This window comes from Diabrotica undecimpunctata, chromosome 3 (assembly GCF_040954645.1).
Source record: "Diabrotica undecimpunctata isolate CICGRU chromosome 3, icDiaUnde3, whole genome shotgun sequence".
NCBI classification, from domain to species: Eukaryota; Metazoa; Arthropoda; class Insecta; order Coleoptera; family Chrysomelidae; genus Diabrotica; species Diabrotica undecimpunctata.
In genome coordinates this window covers 82,502,979-82,529,571 of record NC_092805.1, presented here as the reverse complement: position 1 = coordinate 82,529,571, position 26,593 = coordinate 82,502,979, and the positions used below count along the sequence as shown (strand labels likewise).

At 33.4% G+C, this 26,593-nt stretch overlaps 1 protein-coding gene across 1 annotated transcript in view; it reads left to right on the top strand.

Moving 5' to 3' along the window:
* Icmt (isoprenylcysteine carboxylmethyltransferase ste14) overlaps positions 1 to 23,323 on the top strand; it is a 68,878-nt gene extending 45,555 nt beyond the window's left edge. The window contains exons 4-5 of the mRNA XM_072526150.1: positions 18,864 to 18,971; positions 20,773 to 23,323. Coding sequence (XP_072382251.1) covers positions 18,864 to 18,971; positions 20,773 to 20,949 — 285 coding nt within the window. The 3' untranslated portion in view covers positions 20,950 to 23,323. The remainder of the gene's footprint in view (positions 1 to 18,863; positions 18,972 to 20,772) is intronic.
* The last annotated feature ends 3,270 nt before the right edge of the window (positions 23,324 to 26,593 follow it).

Below are 26,593 nucleotides of genomic sequence, written 5' to 3'. Positions count from 1 at the left end.
GAATTGCAGTCAGAGTTAAGAGAATACATGGAAAAGGTGAATACACTAATGATTGAAGCAGCAGTAAATGAGGAACTGGACGCTACAGATATTGGAGAAGTAGAGAGAATAAATCATCTAAAGAGGAAAGTCAGGGAAGTTTTAAAGAAAATAAGGCCAGGAATGCAACGGCCAGAAAGCACACAGAGGAGGGACGGTGTGACATTGCCGCAGGTAAAAATCCCTGTGTATGAAGGCAGATATGAAACGTGGAGAACTTTCCACGATCTGTTTACTAAAGTAATACATGAAAACGACCAGTTATCAAACGCAGAAAAAATGCAGTACCTAAAAACTCAAGTAAGAGGGGAAGCCAACAGAATGATACAACACTTAAACATATCCGAGGCCAACTACGAAGTGGCCTGGAACATGCTAAAAGATAGGTATGAGAACCCAAGGATGATATTGTTTAAATTAATAGACAGGATGCTACTAGCGCAGGAAGTAAAGGAATCTTCTGCTAGAGCATTGAAATCACTACATGACACCTTCCACGAAAGTCTGGAAGCCATAGGAGGGTTAGGAACAGACACGGAAGCGTGGAGCCCATTGATAGCCCGAATTATCATAACGAAATGGGACAATGAAACTAGGAGGCTGTACGAAAACCACATTGGAGACAGTAGAGAGATACCGACGTACAAATCGACACAAACATTCTTACAGCGAAGATTTCAGACACTGGAACTGCTGGAGTCAGAAAAAAGACAAGAGAAGCAAGGAGGATCTCTTAGGAAACCAAGAACACATTGCGTGATATGCAACGGAGATCACGGAGTACCGAACTGCAGAGAATTTCAGGAACTCAATGTAAGAGACCGGAACAGGATGATAAAAGAAAAAGGATTGTGTACAAACTGCCTAGCACATAAAAAAGAAAAACAATGTTATTCACAATATAGGTGCAGACACTGTGGCGGAGACCACCACCATATGTTGCATTATGAAAAAGGAAACACAAGCAACAAAAGAAACTCCAATGAAACGAAACGAGAACAAACACAAGAAAGAAATGGAAGAGATTCAAACAATAGAAGAAACGGGTAACAAGCTGATAGGTACAGAGGAGGAAATAATAATCCATACAACGCCAGAGAACAAAATAACGGAAGGCGAGAAAATACACAAGATACCAATGGGCCTAGGAATAGCAACGACCAGCAAAGAGGGCAGAATTCAGTAAACTGTGCAAGCCATAAGGAAGGTGAAGCATTACTAGCAACAGCTGTGGTACGCATAAGAGATGCGAAAGGAGATTCACACATAATGAGAGCACTAATCGACCAAGGGTCACAATGCGCATTTATAACGGAACAAGCTGCGACGACGCTAGGAACAACAAGGAAGCCCATACAGGCGACCATATCCGGGATAGGCTCGTCAGGAGAAAAAACAGCCAACTGGAGTATGAAACTTATAATCGAAACTCATTACGAAAGTGACTTCGAGATGGAAATAGAAGCACTAGTACTACCGAAGATAACAAGGAATTTACCGGAAAAGGATATAATTCTACCGGACTATAACGAGAAAAATGCAATACTGGCAGATCCAAGATATTACAAGGTAGGGAAGATAGACTTACTACTAGGAGTAAAAGAATACAGTTACATATTGACAGAAGGGATGCACAGAATAAGTAATGGACTCCTGAGTCAAAACACCAAACTAGGATGGATAGTTTCGGGAATAGCACGAGAAAGGGAGAATATAAAAGCAGAAGTAAGCTGTATGATATCAAGACAAGAAATGGACGTACAAATAAAGAACTTCTGGGAATTAGAAGAAGTAAATCAGGATACAAGTTTCTCAGTGGAAGAACAAGAATGTGAAGAACTGTATCGACAGACTGTAAAAAGGAATGAAGAAGGGAGATACGAAGTAAAAATTCCGTTTAGGGAAGACGTCGCAAAGTTAGGAGAATCTAAACAGCAAGCATTCGCCAGATTGATGCAACTAGAAAGGAAGTTTGCAAAAGACAAACAGTTAGAAGCGAATTACAGACAATTCATGGAAGATTATGAAAACCAAGGTCATATGGTAATAGCAGAAAACCAGGGAGATGGGTACTACTTACCTCATCATCCAGTGAGAAAAGAGGACAGTACTACAACGAAAATAAGAGCCGTGTTTGACGCATCAAGCAAAAGCTCATCGGCAGTAAGCCTGAATGATATTATGCACACAGGGCCGAAATTACAACAAGACTTGACAAATATACTATTACGATGGAGATCCAATAAGGTAGCATACTCAGCGGATCTGGAAAAAATGTTTAGACAAATCAGAATGGCAGAAGAAGACCAAAAATATCAAAAAATTTTGTGGAGAAAGGACACAAAGGACCACATACAAGAGTATAACTTAACGACGGTGACATACGGCACGGCCGCAGCACCCTTTTTAGCGTTAAGAACAATACAACAATTACAAGAAGACGAAGGAGCGAGGTTCCCGTTGGCATCGAAAATTGTAAAAGAAAACATGTATGTAGACGATATACTAGGAGGAGCTGAGACAGTGCAGGAAGCAGAAACAGCCCAAAAGGAATTAATAAAACTGTTCAGAAAAGGTTTCACTCTTAGAAAATGGTTGAGCAACGAAGAAAAAATAATGGAGAACGTACCGGAGGATATGAGGAACGTAGACTCGAAGGCATTCAAACAAGAAGAAGTACGGAAAACGTTAGGAATACACTGGTCACCTAAAGAGGATATAATCACATTCAAAATAGGGATAACGACGGCAAAGAAAATAACGAAAAGACACGTACTGTCAGAAGTAGCAAAACTATACGACCCACTGGGATGGATAGCACCTGTAGTAATTCAGGCGAAAATGTTCATACAGGAATTATGGGAGCAAAAGACCAGTTGGGATAAAGAATTAACTAGCAACCAACAAAGCAGGTGGAATACATACCAGGCGCAATTAGTAAATCTGGAGAAAATAACATTGCCCAGGTGGAACAACTTAAGCAAGATAAACAGAGTAGAACTGCATGGATTTGCAGATGCGTCTATGAAAGGATATGGAGCGGTAATCTATTCAAGGGTATTAGGCCCAGAAATTAAAACGAATCTAATGATAGCAAAATCGAAAGTCGCACCATTGAAAGGGAAAACGACGTTACCGAGGCTCGAGCTGTGTGCCGCGGTACTACTAGCAAATTTAATGAAGAAAACCCTACAAGCATTGAACAGGGAAAACATTGAGGTATATGCATGGTCGGACTCAACGATAACCCTGGCTTGGATAAGGGGATCATCAAAAAGGTGGAAAATGTTCGTCGCCAACAGAGTAGAGGAAATAAGACGCGTTATAGGACCGAAAAATTGGCATAAGGTAGATACAAAGGAAAATCCAGCGGACATCCTCTCACGTGGAAGTACCGCATCAGAATTATTAGAAGCAGAGCTATGGTGGAAGGGACCAACTTGGCTGACTAGTAACAAAACTTTAACTCAGGAATCAGAAGAAATACCAGAGACAAATGAGGAGGAAGTCAAAACGAAAATAACGGTGCACACGACAACGATAAAGGAGGACATATGCGAGAGATTCTCAAATTTAGAAAGAATGAGAAGAGTACTTTCATATTGTAGGAGATTTGCAGACAAATGCAGAAAAAAGAAGGACAATGGACAAAGTCAGCTTACAGTCCAAGAATTAGAGGAAACGCTATTAAAGGTGATAAAGCACACACAGCACGCCTACTTCAAACAAGAAATAAATAAGCTGGAGAAGAAACAGCAATTAGACAAGAAAAATAAATTAGCGTCATTGGTACCATTCCTGGATAGACAAGGAATTCTAAGAGTCACCGGAAGACTGAGACACACGAATCTAAAGTACGGAGAAAAACATCCGATAATTTTGCCAAAGGATAGTGCATTAACAAAGTTACTTATAACAGATAGTCACGCAAGAAATCTACATAGCGGATTACAACAAACACTACAGTACATAAAAAGGAAATACTGGATAATCAACGGCAGAAGAACCGTGAAAGATCATCTAGCAAAATGTTTAAGGTGCAGGAGGTATAAAAGCCAAGCAGCACAACAATTAATGGGAGATCTACCGAAAGACAGAGTGAACCCGAGTCATCCCTTTACTAACACAGGGATAGATTATGCCGGGCCAATAAAAATAAGTACCACGAGAGGCAGAGGACAGAGGAGCTATAAGGGCTACATCTCAGTATTTGTGTGTCTGTCAACGAAGGCAGTACACCTTGAGGTAGTAAGCGATATGTCTACGGATGCTTTCATCGCAGCGTTCAAGAGATTTACGGCACGCAGAGGACAGTGCAACAACGTATACAGCGATAACGACACCACATTCGTAGGAACAGCAAATTTGTTGAAAAAAGAAAATCAAAAAATAGATGACGAGATAAAACAAGGATTACGGGCACTAGGTACCCAGTGGCATGTCATACCTGCATATGCACCACATTTCGGAGGATTATGGGAGAGCGCAGTGCGAATAATGAAATATCACTTGAAAAGAATCATCGGGGAAACAGTTCTAACATATGAAGAATTGAGTACGGTGCTGGCACAAATAGAAGCATGTATGAACTCGAGACCATTATGTGGGTCATCAGAAGACCCTGAAGGGAAAATAGCCCTGACACCAGCTCACTTCCTTATAGGGAGAGAAATTATATCACCAAATCGGGAAGAAGAGCTTACGACTTATTTGAAGATGCCGACGAGGTGGAGATTAGTGGAGAAAATAAAAAGAGACTTCTGGAAAATTTGGAAACAGGAATACCTGCACCAATTACAACAGAGAAATAGATGGCATAAGGCGCACCCTAACATAAAAGAAGAAGAAATAGTTATAATTAAAGAAGAGGATACACCTCCAGGCAGATGGCCATTAGCGAGGGTAACAGAAACACACCCTGGAGCGGAGGGATTAACCAGAGTAGTAACAGTGAGAAAGGCAAACGGGAAACTGACTAAAAGACCCATACATAAGCTAATACGACTGGAAGAAGAGAAACAGGAAAAGCCGAAAAAGGCAGCAGCACTAAGATGGAAGAAAATACTAGTAGCTATAATGTTTTTAACGATGTTAAAACCCATAAAGGCAGAACCGTATAAAATATATAATCCGGTACCAGGATTTTTCACAGAAGACCTTGGAGAGGTCGTCATAGACCGGGGAACATTTCGAATAAAGGTGTTACTCGAAAAAGGAAGAATTCGAACAGAGCACCAACTAATAGGAAATATGATACAAGGCGTACGAGAACTGTGTCATGAGATAAAAATCGTAAGCAAGGGGTTGACAGTAGAAATAAAAGGAAGGGAAAGAAGAGGAATATTAGGAACAATATTAACCTCAGTATTTGGAGTCAATGACGAAGCCTACAGTAACATTGAAGCATTAGATAATAACCAAAAGGAGCTAATAAAGGGATCACAGCACCAGGCGAAGATAATGTTAGAAACAATAACATCAATCAATCACACAGAGAACAGGATAAACGAGCAAATGAACAAGTTTAACAAAGCACTAATCACAGGTCTACAAGAAATATCTAAAGGACTTAACGAAGTAGAAGACAAAGCACAAAAACTAGAAACCGAATATAGCACGTTACGAATACAAACGATAGCATTACAAGTTATGGACTTCATAAACGAATATACTCAATTTTACGAGGGAATATTAAACCTTCACTATAACCACGGACACTTCATTGATATAGTGAAACCGGGTGAAATAACCAAATTAATAGGGAAAGCAGGGCAGATACTGCCTCAAGGGGTCGAAATACGACGACAACCCATTATAGAAACAGAAGTCAGTCATGACGACAGATATATAACAGTCATCGGCTACTTCATAGTGACAGGGAAAAATAAGTACAGCATGCTCAAAGTCACGGCCATACCACTTAACGTTGAGGGGTCGGTGTTGCGCACATTTGTCGCCCCAAGGAATCTACTGGTCGTAGATTATAACACACTGCACTACTTCGAATTGACCACGGAAGATAGAGAAAGGTGCTTACTGTTGACAAAGGCGCAGATAGCGTGCTCACCAACGGCTATAAGAAACATGGATACCCAACCAAACTGCATACTAGAAGAAATTTATGAGCGATCTAAGAATAGCACATGTCCAGTGGTAGCCAGGACAATACAGACAGCTCAATGGAGTAAGATGGGTACTCCCAACCTCTGGCTAGTTATCACGCCAGTCACGATACACATATCCATTATTTGCGATGGAAATCGGAGCGAAAGAGTACTGGAATGAGTCACATTCCTGAAGCTTTCACCCAAATGTATCGCCCAAACGAAAAATATTACATTACTCCCCACTAGCAGTGGGGTGGACAGAGCAGTGACGAGTTACCTGAAGTCGCCAATCACTCCCGTGGCCCAACTGGTGGCGAGGACACCCCGCAAGTTTAACACGCCTCTAAACACCTACCTTGACATACCAGGAGGAGAGCTACGTCATGTGTTACTTGAGGAGGAGAGTCTGGAACAAGAAATGACGCATACGCAGTGGCGATCGATTCACGAATCTAATTGGCATTATTTTGTGGCCACCGGGATCATTACTATAATGGTAATAATTGGGATACTCACGTTATGGAAGTACCGTCCTGTTGCACGACTATGTCGTTCAGGGAATCCACAAACTCAGACTAACGAACAGGAAGTACCTGTATTAGTTAGTAATCGGCACAACATTGTACGGTCGACTTCCCAAGTTGACATCCCACTTTCCACATTTTCATCCAATTGCCCTAATTTTAATCTAGAGATAGAGTCGGACATTGATAGCTAGGGTACGGTTGGAAGATTATTGATTATTCTTAAACTATTTATAATTTATCATGTTTGAATTTTACTATGTTATGTAATACTTATATGTAAACTTTGAGTATTGACACTTGGGCCAGATTGCCCGATTCCGCAGTATGTCCAATATCAAATCTTCATAATTCATATCCGAAATTGGACAGTATAATTTTATCACCCAGTAGACCGAATGAATCTATTTGTTATTAAATACACACACGTAGTTAATTAGGTTACATACACATTTGGTCAATTATAAATAATAATTTGGACATCAGTCAAAAGTACTGACAAAGTTAAACAATTTACATAAATTAAATACACATATCACGCTAGGTACGCGAAAAATATTGACCCAAATAGAATTTATATAAAACTAATATCTCTTGACTAGAGAAGCATTCAATCAATATTCACTCAACGAACATATAGTCTTCAACGATCAACTTCATCAGTCTCTACTCAAAGTAATCCCGGGTCTACACCCATAGTGTACGTCTCAACAATAAACTCTGCTACTATTATTTGGTGTTTCCATTACAACAGAACGAACATCTTCACTGAGCCAACGAAGGGAATTTGTTCACTAGGAATAACAAAACTTTGAAAAAAAAAGGTCCCTAAACCAAATTTAATAAATGTGTTGAAGTGGCGAAAATCGATGCCAGATTAATGACTAAGCTCGACTTTACAGGTTCAACAGGTTGCATCTAGAAAACATTTTAGCTCCATAAGTCAAGTAAGAAAGAATTTGACACTATACAGTTATGTCGCACAACACCAGAAAAATCACGAGAAAACATAGAAAACGTCGAGTACTATGTATACTTACGTCATGTCGTCAAGCTAGGAAAACCAAATAAAGATACTAAAATTACAGATATGTATATAGAAATAAATAAATACCATACCCGTCTAAATATGCTAAAACATCTAATAGCCCTTCACTTTCTGGACATATTATGTCTAGAAGAAACTCACTTCCGAAACGAAAATATCCACAGAATGAAAAGCTATAATGAATTCTTTGGTAACCGAAACGTACAAATTGCAAGTGGTGGTGTAGCAACTTACGTTTTAAAGAATCTACAAGCAGCACAACTTAAAATAAATACAAACCTAGAAGTAATAGCCGTAAAAATTAAAGCACAACTAAATTACACCATCTGCAACATATATATCCCTCCTGACCATTATTTAATCAGGGATGAATTAGAATCTCTAATTAATCAACTCATAACCTCTTTCTTTCTTCTAGGAGATTTTAATCATGGGGATGAATTCTATCAAGCATATTTAACACTATGAACAAAAGTTTACTGTATGAGGGCAGAGCAGTACTAGATTGAATACAGAAATTGGCAATTGTTCCACCATTGATCTTTCATTATTGTAGCCCAATTATTATTCCTTATCTACAATGGACAGTTCGGGATGACTTACTAGGCTGTGATCACTTTCCTATATAATTAACGAATTCAAGTGTAAAATAAAAAATATCAAACGGAGAAAATATCCAATAGGTACAAATGGAAAATAAAGAAAGCCGCCTGGAGCCCTTTCTCAAAAATCATTGAGAATATATATATATATATATATATATATATATATATATATATATATATATATATATGTATACACAATAGCACTAAAGGCCTTAGAGGCCCATGGCTTAAACATTGAGAATAACAAATACAAAATAAATATTTTGGAAGATGCAAATACAGTCGTAACACAACTCAAGGAAATAATAATAAATTCCTCAATAGGGAAAACAAAGCATATCAAAAAAATTTAAACCGGTCCCTTGGTGGAATAATGAATGTGCTGAAGCAATACGTAGGAGAGAAAAAACTACAGCAATTATAACTGAATACAAAAAACATAGAGCAAAAACAAGATAATATTAACAACAAAAGTAAAAAAAGAGTCATGAAAAAATTTCGTTGGAAGCATAAACAGAAACACAACACTATCATCAGCATGGAAGAATATACAGGTATTTATGGAAACAAAACTTTCCATGTCATTAAAGTATTAGATTATGAGGACAAACGAATAAACCAAACAAAAGAAATAGGTGAAGCATTCGCAGACTATTATCATAAGCTTTCCATACTCAGAAATATAATCAGTGATAATATTGCTCCCCCTACGTAATTAAAAGCGAGATCCCTACGAGATTAAAAGCCTTGACTCCCTAAACAAGCTACTGACAAAAGAAGAAATGAAGGAATCCCTCTCATCCCTAAAAGATTGTTCTCCTGGCTCCGATAATTTCCCACCTATTTTTCTAAAAATCTTCCAGAAACGGCGAAACAAACCCTGCTTGACATTTTTAATCACATGTGGAACAATAGTGATTTCCCCTTAATCTGGAAAAAAGCAACAATCATTCCCATACTCAAATATAACAAATCTTCACTTTTACCTGAATCTTACTAGCTAATCCCCCTAACTTGCTCTATGAAAAAATATTAGAAAAAATAATCAATAAGAGACTAATATGAAGATAACATCCAGAAGCACACTTGATAACGTTATTGATCTAGAGAATTTCACGAACTCATATTTACGAAGCATTTGCTACCAAAGATAAAGTCTAGCAATTTATTTTGATAATAAATAAACTACAGTAATGGTGATTGAAAGCCAATATAATAAATTTCATACGCAATTTTTTATCTCCGAAGAGAATTTCTGGTTCGCATATATTGTATTTTTTTTTACCCCGCTAATGACACGTGTTTAATGCGGTTATTTTCAAAATAAAAAAGAAGAAGAAATATACAATTATCATGGGCCGATTTTGGTAAATTGGCATGCATCCCGAAAAATATATCCATTCCTATAAACTATTCCTATAAGAGGAAAATGAATCACACTTGTATATTACCGGTGTGTCTCTACGGCCTAGAGAGCATGTGTCTTACCTAAAAAACTAAAAATAACACAAAGAGCAATGGAACTAAATATGATTGGAGCTTTACTGGGAGACAAGATTAGAAACACCGAAATAAGACTGAAAGCGAAAGTCAGGAACATCGACTAGGAGGTAAAAATGAAATGGCGTTGGGCCACATAGCCAGATACGACGATAACATATGGGCACGGAGAACCCTGGAGTGAAGACCAAGAGAGTCGAAAAGAAACACAGCGATACCTCAAAAGAGATGGGAAGACGGCATAAGAGCAGTGGCGGGCAAACAGTGAACGAGGTTGGCGAAAAAAGAAAAAAATGGAAATAACTGGGACAGACCTACATTCAGGAGTGAATTGACAAAGATTGACGAAGTGAGTGAATCGAATGGTTCTGGGATATATCTTTAACAAACATTTTCAAATTACGATACCAAAATTAGAGGAAAGTACCACCGGACCACCAGACATGACCGGAATCTTGCTGGTTTCAAAACTGACATATATGCAGGGGCTGGAGTTTATGGAATGAGACCAAGGGGAGAAATTCGCTACTTTATAAATATGCCCTATGAATCTACTAGAATGGCAGGTAGAGAATAGTACAATTTTGATGTACTCTGACAGTCAAGCTGAAGACACTCAGTCTATTACCCATCAAAACTTATGTTAAACGTTTGGATGTCCCTACTTAGGCTGTAAGTCTAAATAGGATGGGTTAGTTAATGACAAGGAAAACTGACCCAAAAAGGAGAACTGGCACGAGAAGGAGCCAGTTAACTTTTCAGCTTAGAACTCTTCTTCGCAAAGTCGAACACACAAAAGAACAGCCATTGAGACGTGAGTGTAAAATAATTCTTTCGAAGGGTGGAGAAAGCCACCATTATAGGGCTAAGCTTAAGAGTTTATGAAGAGACTATATTATATTCGCCTAACAGAAAAGTAGAATATCAATACTACGGACGCGTGATATGTTCATTCCCAAAATCTAGAGATGCTGAAGAGGTATCTCCTTGTTACAAAATCACTTATACTGTAACTGATTATATACAAAAGCGTATCAACAGTAACAAGTAGAAACTCACAAGTAAAGACAATCTACACCTCTAAACAAAGACGCATAATTTGCAGTTTTAACAGATATGGATTCAGTAATCCTTACGAATCACATTTATGTCTGTGGAATTTAATTATATAAATATAATTTTTACTTATATGTGTGTGTGTGTGTGTGTGTGTGTTGGTATATAATTATAGCGTCGGTTTATAATTATAGTGTTATTTAAATAAACTTAGAACTGTGAACATGTTTAAGGTGTTTGCTGTTTTCTCTCAACTGAAGTAAGTAAATTTAATATTATTTTGACTCTATTATAATAATTGTTATGATGATAAAAGGGTTGCAAGTGTCAGTCCATAATTGAAAAGATATATTAAAAAGGTCAATACTCACAATCTAATATTTACTTTCGAAGTGTTACAGAAGCGATCGGTTTTGAGGCTTTCAATATTTGCCTCATCCTCAGGCCCAGCAAAGAGATTGTTTTGTTAAAAACCAATAATATAGATATCGCCAATAAGAAGTTTTCCGCTTACATCCAGGGTACTGTCTGTCTTCATCTTTTCCTTATGACACTATCATTGTAGTGAGGTGAGATGTTGATCATTATATACGTATGCAAATAAAAGGTCTTACTAAGTAAAGAGCTTTAGGTCTTTACCTTGTAAGAACCTGTGACAAAAACAACAAAAAAAGGACATCATACTGCATAATATGTGATTTTCCATCTTCCATAAGTTTTTAAACTATATAAAGTCCGGGTGTGGCAGCTTATACTGTATGTGTATTTGTCTTTAACTACTTTTAATTTTATTACAAACCAGAAGATAATCCTACCTTTTTAATAATAAAGAAACTTTGACAACAACAACATATATAATGATCAACATATCAGCTCACTACAATAGATAGAGTCATAAAGGAAAATATGAAGACAGACAGTACCCTGGATGTAAGCGGAAAACTTCTTATTGCCGATATCTATATTATTGTTTTTTAACAAAACAAACTTTTTGCTTTGCCTGAGGATGAGGCAAATATTGTAAGCCTCGAAATCGGTCGCTTCTGTAACACCTTGAAAATAAAGATTTTGAGTATTGACCTTTTTAATATATCTGTTCAATTATCTATTATCTATTATTTTATTAGAATATTAGCCTGTAAATAATATTTTGCAGGTTTATATACACAGTCACTAAAACAAATTAATATGTCGGACACGGATTCTGCCGATGAATTCGTAAACATACCTTTAACTCCCCCCAAAAAGAGATTGAAAAAAGGTCATTTAAGCGTAAACGTTAAAGAAATAATTGTAACCGTGTATAAACACGAGTTACAAGAAAATCTGGCGTTAATATTGTCCGCTGTTGAGAAAAGAGTAGCCGATACAGTTGGAGTATCGGATAGTTATGTGTTTAAAGTTATTAGAGCGATAAGAAGAATAGTGCATCAATTCTTTTTTAGAAATGAAATTCCCACGATAGATAGAGTTCTACAACAGGTCAAAGACGACCCAATCTACCTGATTTCAAACGTACTACTTTTTACAAGCTTTTGAAAAAACTTGAATTCAAATTTGAAAAACGTGGCAGGAACAGTATGCTTACAGACAGAGATGACCTTGTAATCTGGAGAAGAGAATTTTTAAGGCAGATAAAAGATTATAGGAATGGCAATCGTAAAATATATTAGATGAGACTTGGATTAACGCCGATCATACTAAATGAAAAACATGGATTGATAAGTCAGTCACCTCATCAAGACAAGCATTTTTGGATGGACTCTCGACAGGTCTGAAAAATCCATCATGTAATTCCTGGACCACGGATTTTAATTCTTCTCCGATACAGCCACATCTCAAATGCTTCCAATTTTCTGCACATATCTTCGTTCAAGGTCCACGATTCAACGCCATAAAAAAGAACAGATTAGACGTAGCATCGCAGCATTCTTACTTTTATAGCAAGAGAGAGGTTGTGGCTCTTGAAGAAGGCCCCCATCCGGTTGAAGATGGATCTAGCTTTTGATGTGGAAATGAGTTGCAATAATAAATAAAAGATACGAAATTATTCGAAATTACATAAACAAAATGGAATATTTTAAAAATGAAAAACTGTAACCCATTTTACTCATTGTACCTATGTAGTTTTCCAGTACTTATTTTTCTTAGTTGGATATTACTTATATGTAATAGTAAAAAGTTTTTTTATCATTTTCAAAGAAAACCTTTCGTTTTACATCCGCGAAGTATGTTCCTTTGTGCGTTGTCGCCTATGCAATATTGGGGAATATCTATCAATGGATTCATATATAGTTTTGTCTCCTGAATCAAAATCTGAAAACGGCATTTTGATCTGTCGAACCATCTTCGACATAACCAGCATCAAAGTCAAAAATAGTGACGTCACAATTCTTCTAAATATACATTCGTTTCTGCTGACACAAATAAATGTTAAATCGAAATCGAAACGTCGACTTAATAAATTTTATTTGTTAATGTTAATGTAATGTTAAATGTATAAGTCTATCTACCCAATAATATATGTATAAGTATTTTCTCTAACTTTTACACAAGAAGAGGTCTCTTTTTTATATCATTAATCATAATATTATTACTTATTTCCAAATATTGGTCTTAAAGCGTAAAATGTATAAAAACAACTTTCTATTTTTTGCCTTTTGATTAATACCACAATTATCTAATGATGTGTGAATGACAGTTTACAAAAACTAATATTAAAGTATACTTCTTTGGAAGATTAATCATTGATTACTATTATTTTAACAGTAATCCTAAAAATTATAAATTAATTCATTTCAAATTTAGATGTTATAGTACTGCTAGAATCTTAATACAACCCTGTACAATTATATAAATATCAGGTTACGCGTGATCTGTACATGCATTTGTTGACGGCTACTTTTCTGTTAAATGAATTTAGTTTAATGATTTTGCACATCGGGAGATCTAATAAAATGGCATACAGTCACTCATGAAATAAAAAAAAACTGCGCGTGGCACTTTGGGGAGTGCCGACAGAAGTGAATACTTTTTATAGCTCCTTATACCTTTGTGGGTAAATAAAATTTTACGTTTGCTTATTACTAAATTGTTAATATTTTTTTATATTAACACAAAATCTTCATTTTTTCATTTAAAATTTTGTTTAATGATTTTAGTAATTTTCAAAATTTGTTAAATATAATACAAAATTTATTCATTATTTACATTTTCATTATTATCTTGAATTTATTTTTAATAACTTTATTTTGTTTATCATTACATTTTTACATTTTATTAAATTTTATTAAATTTTATTAAATTTTTTTAAATTATATTTAATTATATTTAATTTTATTGAATTTTATTTAATTTTATTTAATTTTATTTAATTTTATTTAATTTTATTTAGTTTTATTTAATTTTATTTAATTTTGTTTACTTTTATGTAATTTAAATCGATCTACGTTCAAAAACAAGTGTATGTCCTTCTTACATGTACACCAAATAAATATAAACTAACATAAAGCTTTAAATTATTTTGCGAAATAATTGCCTTAAAATCTTGCCTTAAAATTACAGCAACCAAGATTTTTGTCAATTTTGAGAAAAAAATAATCGTAATATTAATATTTAAATATGTAATTAATATGTATTAATATAAATGTAATTAATATTATTCGTATTAAATTTAACGTATCATTTCAAGAACAAAATATGATTGGCTCATAGGTTGAAATGTCAGTTGCCAGTTCAGATTTCTTTCCTAGATGGCGCTGGAAATTTAAATCTAAACTAACATAAAGCTTTAAATTATTTTTCTTATTAACTCTTACCTTAAAATTACAGTAACCAATATTATTAATTTTATTAACATTTAATTAATATTTTTAGTATTATTAATTAAACATATCGTTTCAAGAACAAAATATGATTGATTTGTCAGATGTTGGTAGTTCAGATTTCTTTCTTAGGTGACGTTGTTACCCTACCGGACAAACAGTGTGACTTGTCGTCCTAACCTTATATATATATATATATATATATATATATATATATATATATATATATATATATATATATATATATATATATATATATATATAAGAAATACTGGATATTATTGACCGTCGATATAAACAAACAACACAGTTTATTAGGGCTGCAGTCAGTAGGTTTGGCCGGGATGTTATAGAAACACTCTTTTGACTTTTGGTCGAACTTTCGGAATTCTTTTATTCCTTCTTCAAGACACTGTAATTAGAAGAAAGTGTAAATATTTACAACATATCTCAAATTGTCATTACAACTTACTAGTCGTCGAGATTATTTTTGTGAAGCTACGACACTCAACATTAAAAACACACATATAAAATATAACATTTAAAATAATGGACAATATACATTTTAAAATTTAGTTGTAAAGTTAAAATTTTGTTAGTGACATCTTTTCATGGTGTGTTTTGACTGATCCGTAGAGAACAGAAAAAAAAACAAAAAAAAAACAAAAATAGTGTGATTAAACAGTAATTAGGAGTTCTTGCTATTATATTAATGGAGGTAGTATATTAAACCTGTCTTGATAGTGTGCAACATGTTTTGTATGCAGGTGTATTACGGTGTGTATATGTAAAAGTAAATCTTTATTTTATTTTTGATGTTTTGTCAGTAAGTAACAATAAATGTTGCTCAATTTATCTATGTCTGACTTTTTATTTATACAAGACGTATTAGATTTTATGAAACACATTTCCAAGAAAACACGTTTTGAATGGTTTTTTTCCTTTGCCAGAATACAGGAATCTTTGAAATTAAATTCATGTTTTAAATTTAATGCATGTTCTGTGAGCGCACATGCGTTTATCTTTTTGGTTTTTATGTCACTGCGATGTAATATTACTCTATTGTGAAAATTACGAGATGATTCTCCGATATACACGTTTTTGCAATTAGCACACTGTATAGAATAAACAACATTCGATGACTCCTGTATTGTGAAAGGATCCTTTGTCTTTGTGTACAACTTGGATACCGTTTTCACATTCTTAGTTGCAATTTTTAAGCCACTAACATTTTTGAAAATGTTTAATAGCTTAGGTGTGAGAACTGGAATATAGGGTAGGCAACCATACGTTATTTTAGATTGTGGAAGCTCTGATGTGTTCTGTGTCAATGTCTGTGTCAGTTGTCGGACCTCATTTACCTCATTATTATGAAAATTTTGGTTGTCAGAAAATTGCAAAGGAAAAGGAGAACCAAAAATGAGTTTATTCAAAAGCCCTGTAGGATAGGGATAAAATGTATATTGTCCATTATTTTAAATGTTATATTTTATATGTGTGTTTTTAATGTTGAGTGTCGTAGCTTCACAAAAATAATCTCAACGACTAGTAAGTTGTAATGACAATTTGAGATATGTTGTAAATATTTACACTTTCTTCTAACTACAGTGTCTTGAAGAAGGAATAAAAGAATTCCGAAAGCTCGACCAAAAGTCAAAAGAGTGTTTCTATAACATCCCGGCAAAACCTACTGACTGCAGCCCTAATAAACTGTGTTGTTTGTTTATATCGACAGTCAATAATATCCAGTATTTCTTGTATATATATATATATATATATATATATATATATATATATATATATATATATATATATATATATACAGTGTGTAAAAGCCAAATGGAATAAATTCATTATTTAGGTTACTGTACATATTTATAAAAAATCCCGAAACACATCAAATTTAAATTATAACTTGACATTCTTTAACGTGAAAATGCACCCTCTACCTTCAACCCCCTTACCCCTACCTTCAACCCCCTTAGAATGGCAGGTACAACCCCCAATTTTTAAAATAGGAAGTATAGGCTTGTGATATATCGTTATATCGTTTGAAAGGTCTTTTCATTTTCCATTCACAAATGTTGTCGCTTTCAAGTTTATTAAGATTAATTAAGATAAAATAAATTAAAATCATGTGGTTACCGAAATTCGCTAAAATATACTTAAATCTTATTTCCCGTTTAGGTCTTGATAATGAGAAAGTGGACAAAAACCATAGCAATATGGTTTAAAAACTTAAAATAATTTCCGTGGCAACGTTATTTTAATTTAAGTAAAAAGTTCGTTCAATTCAATTCTGAAAAATGGTTAGATTAACGGAAATGCATAAAATAACAGTTTTACAAATGATTGGTTACGGAGATAACACCCGAACACAACAGGAAGTAACTCGCCTATTTCATGAGAAATTTCCTAATTTACAGCTTATATCCCAAGGAACAATAAGTAAAATAGAGAAGCAGTTTCGCGAGTTTGGTCATGTAAGGCAGATAAAAAAAGCAGCTGCCAATGCACTGAGTGATGAACTCAAGTTAGATGTGTTGCTTGAGTTTCAGGAAAATCCACATACATCGAGTAGACAGGTATCCACTACATTCAATGCTAGCCATACATCGATAGGAAACATAGTAAAAGAAAATAAATTGCATCCCTATAAGATGATACCTACTCAGGAGCTCATGGAAGACGATTTTGATAGGAGAACTTTTTTTGTGAGCAAATGATGGACATGTTGGATAACAATATTATCCAATTAGAAGACGTTATGTTTTCTGATGAGTGTACTATTTCACTTAACGGTCATGCTAATCGGCAAAATTGCCTCTACTGGGCCACGGAAAATCCTCACTGGATGAGAGAAGAACACACTCAATACCCTCAAAAGGTTAATGTTTGGACAGGGATTGTAGGAAACAATAGCATTGGTCCCTTTTTCATTGAAGGCAACTTAAATGGCAACAATTATTTGGCACTACTTCAAAATGGTGTCATTCCAACGTTGGCAAATTTATATCCTGATCCAGGAAACCCTCAAGTTCCAGCGAATACGATATGGTTTCAGCAGGATGGAGCACCACCACATTACCAACTTAATGTCCCGCAGTACCTCGATACAATATTTCCCAATCGGTGGATAGGCAGGCGAGGATCGATTGAACGCTTGCGATTAGGTCGATCACGCCTGTTATGTTAAATAATGTTAGAAGACAGTTTTATTTGAGATTAGGATGTTGCCAAGACGTTCGCGGTGAACATTTTGAACATCTACTTCATTAACATTCATAGTTCTTTTTCGTGTTCTACATTTTATTACGTTTTGCATTACATTTTAGTTTTTGATTGTATTTAGCGAATTTCGGTAACCACATGATTTTAATTTATTTTATCTTAATTAATCTTAATAAACTTGAAAGCGACAACATTTTTGAATGGAGAATGAAAAGACCTTTCAAACGATATATCACAAGCCTATACTTTCTATTTTAAAAATTGGGGGTTGTACCTGTCATTCTAAGGGGGTTGAAGGTAGGGGTTGCATTTTCACGTTAAAGAATGTCAAGTTATAATTTAAATTTGATGTGTTTCGGGATTTTTTATAAATATGTACAGTAACCTAAATAATGAATTTATTCCATTTGGCTTTTACACACTGTATATATATTCTGCCAAATTTACAGCAAATCTACTAAGTCATATTCGAACGGTTATAATGACTAATAGTGGAACTGTTAGTCATAGCAACCACAAATCGTGGAACTATTAGTTAGAAAAACACAGTAGATTCAAAACGGATTTGAGCCATATAGATGAGCATAATATATGAAGCTTTAAAGATAACGGGCAGCACAGTAAATCTGCAAAGGTCACAGTGAGTTGCCGCCCTTTTTCTATCTTGCTTTTTGAACTTTCTCCTTAAGAATAGCAGCATGTTAGTATGTTATTTAGTTACCTACTTCAAAATAAAATTAATTTCATTTAAATTCGTTTCTTTTTTAAATTTACGGTAGAAATCAAAATGTTCCTTTCTGATTCAATATTGACATATGGCATATAAATAAGCTAGAATAAAATAATAAAGGGCACCACAATTTAAATATAACCTTTTTTTTGTTCTCCAGCGTATTATTGTTTTACATTTTACATTTATTTGTTTTCAGGTCCAATGTGAAAAATTTAGTAATCATACTCTGGTCACGTATGGAGTATATGGCTGGTTCCGACATCCTAGTTATGTAGGATGGTTTTATTGGTCTATAGGCACTCAGGTTTGTATTACATTGTTTCTGAACTATATTGTAAAATTATGCATTTGGTCTTGTTGAGTTTATCCAAAATTTAGTCTAGGATAAAAAACGAAACTCCTAAATATAAAACTACACATAGTAGAAAGGTATAAATATAGCTCACAGTCTAAAAAGTGTTTCAAGAAATCAAAAAAATACCCAACTAGCTAGTGGAGAAGTAGCGATTTACGTAAAGGATAACTTCGACAGCGTACTATTACAATTGACAACAACAATTGAGACAATTGCCTCCATAGTAAAAATACAACCACCGCATTTTCAATTTGCAATATTTATATTACACCCAATTAAAAACTGAACTTAACACAAAGAAGAACTTATCTGTCCCACGAATTATAGACGAACACTTCAAACGCGCTTAACCTCTTAACCTTAAGAGGCTAAATGAAATTAACTCCCGTAGTCCAAGAAGTAGAAAAATTATATAATTTAAATATTCTTTCCAATAGAAAAAACCCTAGATTTTATATATCAACTGGAAAAAGGTCAGCTATAGATCTATGCATTTGCGAACCAGTACCTACTCTTACTTGGGCTGCTTTACCGCATCTATGGGACAGTGATCATCATTCCATTATAATTAGTAACGAACAAAAATCGACACCTAAAAGACAAATAAAATGGAATTTGAAAAATGCGAAGTGGCACGAAATTTCTTTGATTTTACGAATGATATAAAAGAAATACAATTCTTTATAGCTTTAATTTTAGAATCAGCAAATAAATATGTTAAAAGTATTAAGCTGAACAATAAGCGTAATCCAGTACCCTGATGAAGTAGCGATAGCAAAGAAGCGATAAAACAATCCAAACAAGCAATAAATAAGTTTAAACGTAAAAATACTAAAGGACACATTGTAAAATTAAAAAAACTAAGAGCAATAGTCAGCAATAAGAGCAAAAGTATACTGTCAAAAAGTCAAACAATTAATAGCCCAACTACCATAATAACTGTATGAAAAAAATCAACGAAAAAAAATCGGGAACCAAGTCTCAAAACTCAATAAACTTTCTAGAGCAAGAAATATGCAGTATATTAGTTCGTTTATTAAAAAGCTCAGGTAACTTAAATTACACTGCAACTTTCCAAGTGCAAAATGGACGAAGAAAAACAACCTCTAGAATATGAAGATTAAAACAACAATACACTAACTACACCAATAACGATGGATGAACTAGACAATTTCCTACAGAACTATAAAAACTTCTCTCCAGAAAATATTTCTTCTGACTTTAACAAAAACCTAGCATCTCCATCCAAGGAATATTTGCTCAATATTTATAACGTAATTCTACCTAAACATGTATTTTTAATATCATGCAAAAATTCAACCATATCACCGATTCCGAAGCCAAGTAAACCAAAATCAGACCCTCGGTCATACATGCTGATATCACTTACATGTAATATAGACAAAATATTCGAAATTATAATGTTTAACAGAGTCATGTGATACCTAGCATCAAAAAACTTATTAAAACAGAACAATGCGGTTTTAGAAAACGTCACTTCATCTTAGATAATCTTGTGGACCTTAAATCAAATATACACGAAACATTCGCAATACAACAATATTCGATATAGAGTATATGAAACAGTTTGGAAATACTCAATAATTAAAACGCCATAAAAGGAAACATAAGTAAAGACATCAAATTTTCTGGAAAATTAAAATCCTGTATCAGTCAAATTTGTAGAAAATGCAACATATTTCTAATATTATTTGTTGGTAAATTTTAAGATTCGATTTTTTATTTTTAGATTTTATTATTAAACCCTCTATGTGTCCCTGCATACGCTTTAGCCAGTTGGCTGTTCTTCAAGACTAGGATAGAAATAGAAGAAATCACTCTACTTAACTTCTTCGGCCAAAACTACTGTGATTATCAAGAGAAAGTCGGGACGGGAATCCCCTTCATCAATGGATACAGAATATAGCCGACTATTTTCTACATCGATATAGAGTTTTCTGGTTAAGGCGGGTATTTCTACTCTAATATGATTATTATAAAAAAAGGGCTATTCGTTGGTCTCAATATATGGGTATATCTGAATGACTTTTCATTCAGACTCTTATCAAAGTGCTATAGCGCTACATTTACGCCACCCCCTAACTTTTTCACTCTACTTAACTATTTCCCGAAGTAAACTTCTTTGTTCATGAACTTTTTTCTTCTTCTTTTTATTTATCTTTGACACTCTGTATCAAACAACTGTTTAACTTTGTTAACAACTGTGTTATATACCAGAAATGATATATCTTTTGAATATACTACATTTCGGAGTAATAAAATGGCCGCTCGAGTTTATAAATATTTTTTGAAATTTCTTCTCGGTTGCATTTATTATGAATTTTAAATGATTATGAATATTTTATAAATTACTTAAAAAAAAGAATATTAAGTATACAATTTATAAGACATTTGAACTTTTTTAATTTTTATTAACTTTTTCCGGAAAGGATACTACTGCGAGTCAGTTTAGTAAGCACTTTCATTTTATTCTATTGGAAAATGATACATTTTTGTTTTGAATTGAGGCGAAAAAGTGTTGTTACATTTTGAGCCAATTCTTGTTCTAAGTTCCAGTCATATTATACATATAATGTCGAAATTATATTATACATATAATGACGTAGTTATACATATAATGTCGAAAGTTAAAGAAGTGAATGAATATATTTCAAACCGTACCGACGGGAACATAGTTTATATCGACAACGGCGCTATGCCGCGTCACTTTCTTTCACTAAGCACGTTCCTTCTTAACAAAAAATGGCTTTATGGATTTCAGGATGCTTTGGGAGTTTTCTTTGTTAATTTTTTGATCTTTTCAATATGTAATTTTAAATCTTATAATCTAACAATAGTCACAAAATGTGTATTTTTCGTTGCAATTTGTAAATCAAATATAAGACCGCACAAAAACATTATAAAGACCCACCTCTGGTATATAATAGCTGCTTTTAACACCACAAGAATATTTAGTTTACTGTAGCTTTATCCAAACCCAGCTTAAGTTCCGAGCCTGTTTAGTTATTATTTTTGTTAAAATATAAGGGGTGATAAGAAATTCCAGGGCTAATACTTAAAGATTATAATTAAAAATATAAACCATATAAAACCTAAGAAGGACTCTAAATACTGCTCTTGTGGAATGCTGCTGTAACCTCTACAGCGATTTAACTTTAAATGTTTTTTGTCGAGTCAAACATCTGTCTACCCTTTCGAAAATCTTTTAAATTTTGAAAACAAAAAGTTCGAAGAATTCTTGTGAAAAGAAGGACTGAGTGATGACAACCAGCCTGTTTTTTGTATAGAAATCGCGAATAAACAACGTAGAATTAACTGGTACATATCACAATGCAGTACCCCATTACGTGATATTTTAGTTTGTTCCTTGGCAGAACCTTACGCAAATTTCTAAGCGCTTAAAGGTAACAAAAACTATTAGATTTTTTGCGAGTGAGCATAACTTTGGAGTTTTATTTCAACTGTCGTGCTTTTTTTTAGCGTTTCTTTTTTTTTTAAGAGGTTCTTAACCCCCCATTGAAACGTGTTTCAATGTTGTAACCGTAAACCAAAGTCTCTTTTCGGTGAAGATATTTTTCAAAAAGTTTTCATCACCATTTGCCATTTCAAGAAGTTTCTTAAAAATCTGAATTTGGTGTTATTTCTTCTCCTCGGTCACCAACCTCGTATGAAACTTTACCACTGCAAAAATTTATCCACAAATGCTTCTTGTAACATTTGAAGAGATTTTAAAGTAAAAGTTTTACCCGATTTAACACAAACCTTGGTACAAACGTTGTTATTCGTAGAAATTTATCATGCAGTATATCCCACGTGAATCCTACCTAAGAAAATCCTACGTGAAGACGACAATTATTGAGCATTAAAATAATATAAGAGCTTTGTTTGATTCCCAAACAATGTTGTCCTGACACCGTCGTCACGTTGCCACCAATTCAGAAAATCCTGGAACTAAATGACAAGTCCTCGTAATTACAATTTAACTGAATATATTGTAGTACCCATTAAGATTATTAAGTTTTTTGATTAGAAACTCCCGCTTTAATTTCCTGTACAAGGTGATGCGCTTTACAGTCTGTCAAACTGATAGTATTTTATCGTAATTGTCTTTTACGTTCAATACGTCTGTATTTTTAAAAATTAATTTGAAACCAGTAATTTTATGTTCTAAAATGCTAATATATTTTTGTAAGTCTATGTTAACTTAATTTTTTAATTATTTTGTGACACTAGTCTACATTGTTATTTTTAAAATGTACTTCTTCAATTTTACCAGTCGTTTTATTTCTTAATAAATTCCCTATTATTTGTATATTACACACTCCAGTCATTATAACATTAGGTACAATCTCATTATGTAGAAAACACCACCAAGGCTATTCAATAAAATTACCAACTATAATCCTATTTCTCATTCTATATGCATTGCAAAATGTATGAACACATTTTTCATGTTTTATCAACACATGTAGCAGACATAAAATATAACAACTTAGCAACAGCGCCATAGCCGGGCTATGGCCTGGCTGTGTTCTGGATGCATCTTTATCGTTCGACATCTCTTCCAATATTAATTTTACTGAAGTTGAAGCAGTAAAACTGTATACAGTGTTGTCAGTTGATTTAATATTAGCATTTGCTTCAAAAATACAATAAAAAGTTGTATGAATATACATATGTGCCCAAGTTTATGACATATGGGATAAAAAACATTTATCGCCGATTTTGTAAGTGCATTGAATCAAAAACCACCTATTATTTTTATATATATATATTGAAATGATTTCAATATGTTAAAAAGGATACAACTTAAATGGATTTTTATATGAGTTTGTTGTTCATGAATTTCATGAAGCCATCACAATGTGGGTTCGACTCTGAAATAAAAGAGAGAAAAAGATTAGTAAATTGTTAAATAAATTAATTTTGACTTACCTGGTATAGTGTTAATAATTTCTGAATAGTATAGTTGCCTAGTGTATAGGTGAATCGTCTAAACCTTAAAAAGAAAAAAAAAAGAAGAATTCTTAAAAAATATTTAAACATAGAAATTTTGAAAACGTCAGAAAATAAACTGTCAAGCAAGTCTATGGGAGCTAAATTAATAGGGGTTTTGTTAAATAAGAAATTACAATGATGTGGAGATGAAAAGAATAAATTGTATTAGCATTGTAATAGAATAAGTTTTATATCTGAACATTTTTTTTATAAATTCCCAAATTAGATGTGATTAAAGTGATTATGAGAAATTAATGTGGATTGACAAATGTGTCAGAACAGGACAGTTTTATGGTTTAAAAAAAAATAGAAGACGAAAAGAAAAATGAACGTTGGTTGCTGTTAGCAACGAATGATAGATTTTGGGAGGCCGACAAGAAATTTTGAAAAGAGAGTCCTGAAATTGTGGAATAGGTCGGGAGTGTTTTTTTAACTCGTCTAAAGAGAATTTTAGTTTTTCCACAGTTTCCACAGCAGAGATATCCAGAATTTGTTCCAGAGAGTAAGAGAAACAATTTAACTTATAAATTATTATTGGAGTACAGAAATGTCATTTAAATTGAGAAAATTAAAATTCATGAATTAACATAATTGCGATAGGCCTTAAAAAAAATTGAAATATTAATGATCATTAAATTAAAAATAGAATAGTACGTACCTTAACTTCCGAAGAGAGGATTGATATTATAGTTTCACCAATTATTTTGCGAGTAGTTAGTTTTCTTTAAATAAATCAGAACTGTTTTAAAGTAAGGTTGGATAATAATTTTGGGGATCATTTGAAATTTTGATTATATTTGAATGCAAGTTAAAAGTCAGCGGAATAAAGTGTTCATTTTCTTTTCTTTATAGTTCATTTAAACACTTTATAAAGTTGCAATATTTATTTCGTTTTTAGGTACTTGTATAGAGTCTCCACATTTTGTAATAAATTTTTATTGTCACGACTCTAAACCACATTAAAATTTATACGATTCCTATTTTTGTAAATTTTTAAAGGCAACCCAAGTTGCAGACGAATTTTATTGTTTATATTAAATTTGTTCAATATTAATAAATAACGTGCTTCATTTGGGTTAATTTATCAAAGGTCTAAAGTAAATTTTGGTTTAATTTCTTTTTGAACTCTACCAGGAGACTACAGAGTCGACGTCACACAGTGACAGATTGCTTAGAACACATAATTGAGCTAGCTGAGGTATATATTAAATTAAACAACGAACCACAGATTTTTAAAATTACAACATTTATTATATATATATTTAATATATATATATATATATATATATATATATATATATATATATATATATATATATATATATATATATATATATATATATATATATATAGAAACTTCTTTATTTCATGGGTTCGTCGGTCTGATGTAAATAAAACTATTTAACTTTTGCCTAATCGTTTCGGCAAATTTGTCATTTTCAATAAGCACTTTATTTTATTTTATAAAAATTACATTTTACAATGAAATTTCATGTTTACACTTTTTTAAATAGTTTAACATTGATTAAAAAATTGGTATCTGACATTAACAGATGACATCTGGCAGGTATCTTAAAATAAATTATGTTACCAAAAAATATACGAACACTAGGAGTGCTTGACATCGCATTTTGCAATAACTTGTTAAATTGTGCGGCTAACAATACATTTTTGTAAATTTCTCGAATTTTAACATTAACTTCCCACAACTTTCCACGCATTACATCAGCGCTGTCGTAAGTCTGTGAAATTCATTTTTTGAGCGAGTTTGTTAAAACAGGATTAATTTGTTTCAAAATACAGATCGATATCGATATCTCAACAGCATCTTGACTTTGCGGATTTCAAAACCTCCAAAATCCTTTTTTTAAGTACCTTTAAATCTCTTAGCTTCTTTTAAGTTAATAGATACTTCGGAAGCTATATTTTTAGTGTGATCAATTAAAAATACACCCTTATTGATCGGTTCTTTAGACTCATTATGACTACATAATATAAGGCCGCATTTGCCACACAACTTCAAAATATCGATAATTTTTGACAGGACATAATAATGGTAGCATATGCTTGATCTGCTTTTGCGTGGTGTACCTTGCTTTCGATTTGAAGTCTCTCCATTTCGACGTCAGATTTGGCACATAAAAGCTTAACACAAAACCTATTGCATCGCGCGCAACTGTCTGATCTAGGTGTGGTAAATCTCAAGTTGAATTCGGAATTAAAAATGTATCGGTATAAATTTTCACTGCAACGAAAATTTTGCCTTAAAAAGTAGATACATTTTGTTTATGGATAGGTCTGAATGCAAAATAAGCTTTTGAGCGTTATTTCTGGAATAGTGGTCACTTCTTTAGGAAAAGATTCAACGTGCTCTCTTACAGCTACTTTTAGTGCATCGGAGGTTGCCTATGGTCTATTTTTATGTTTTCGTCTTTGATCAGACAGTGCTTTATTAAACTTAATTTTTTCTTGCAATTTTTGGATACGTCTGGGCGTAATTTTTAATATGGAACATAGAGTTTTTTGACATTCACATATATTTGTACCTGCAA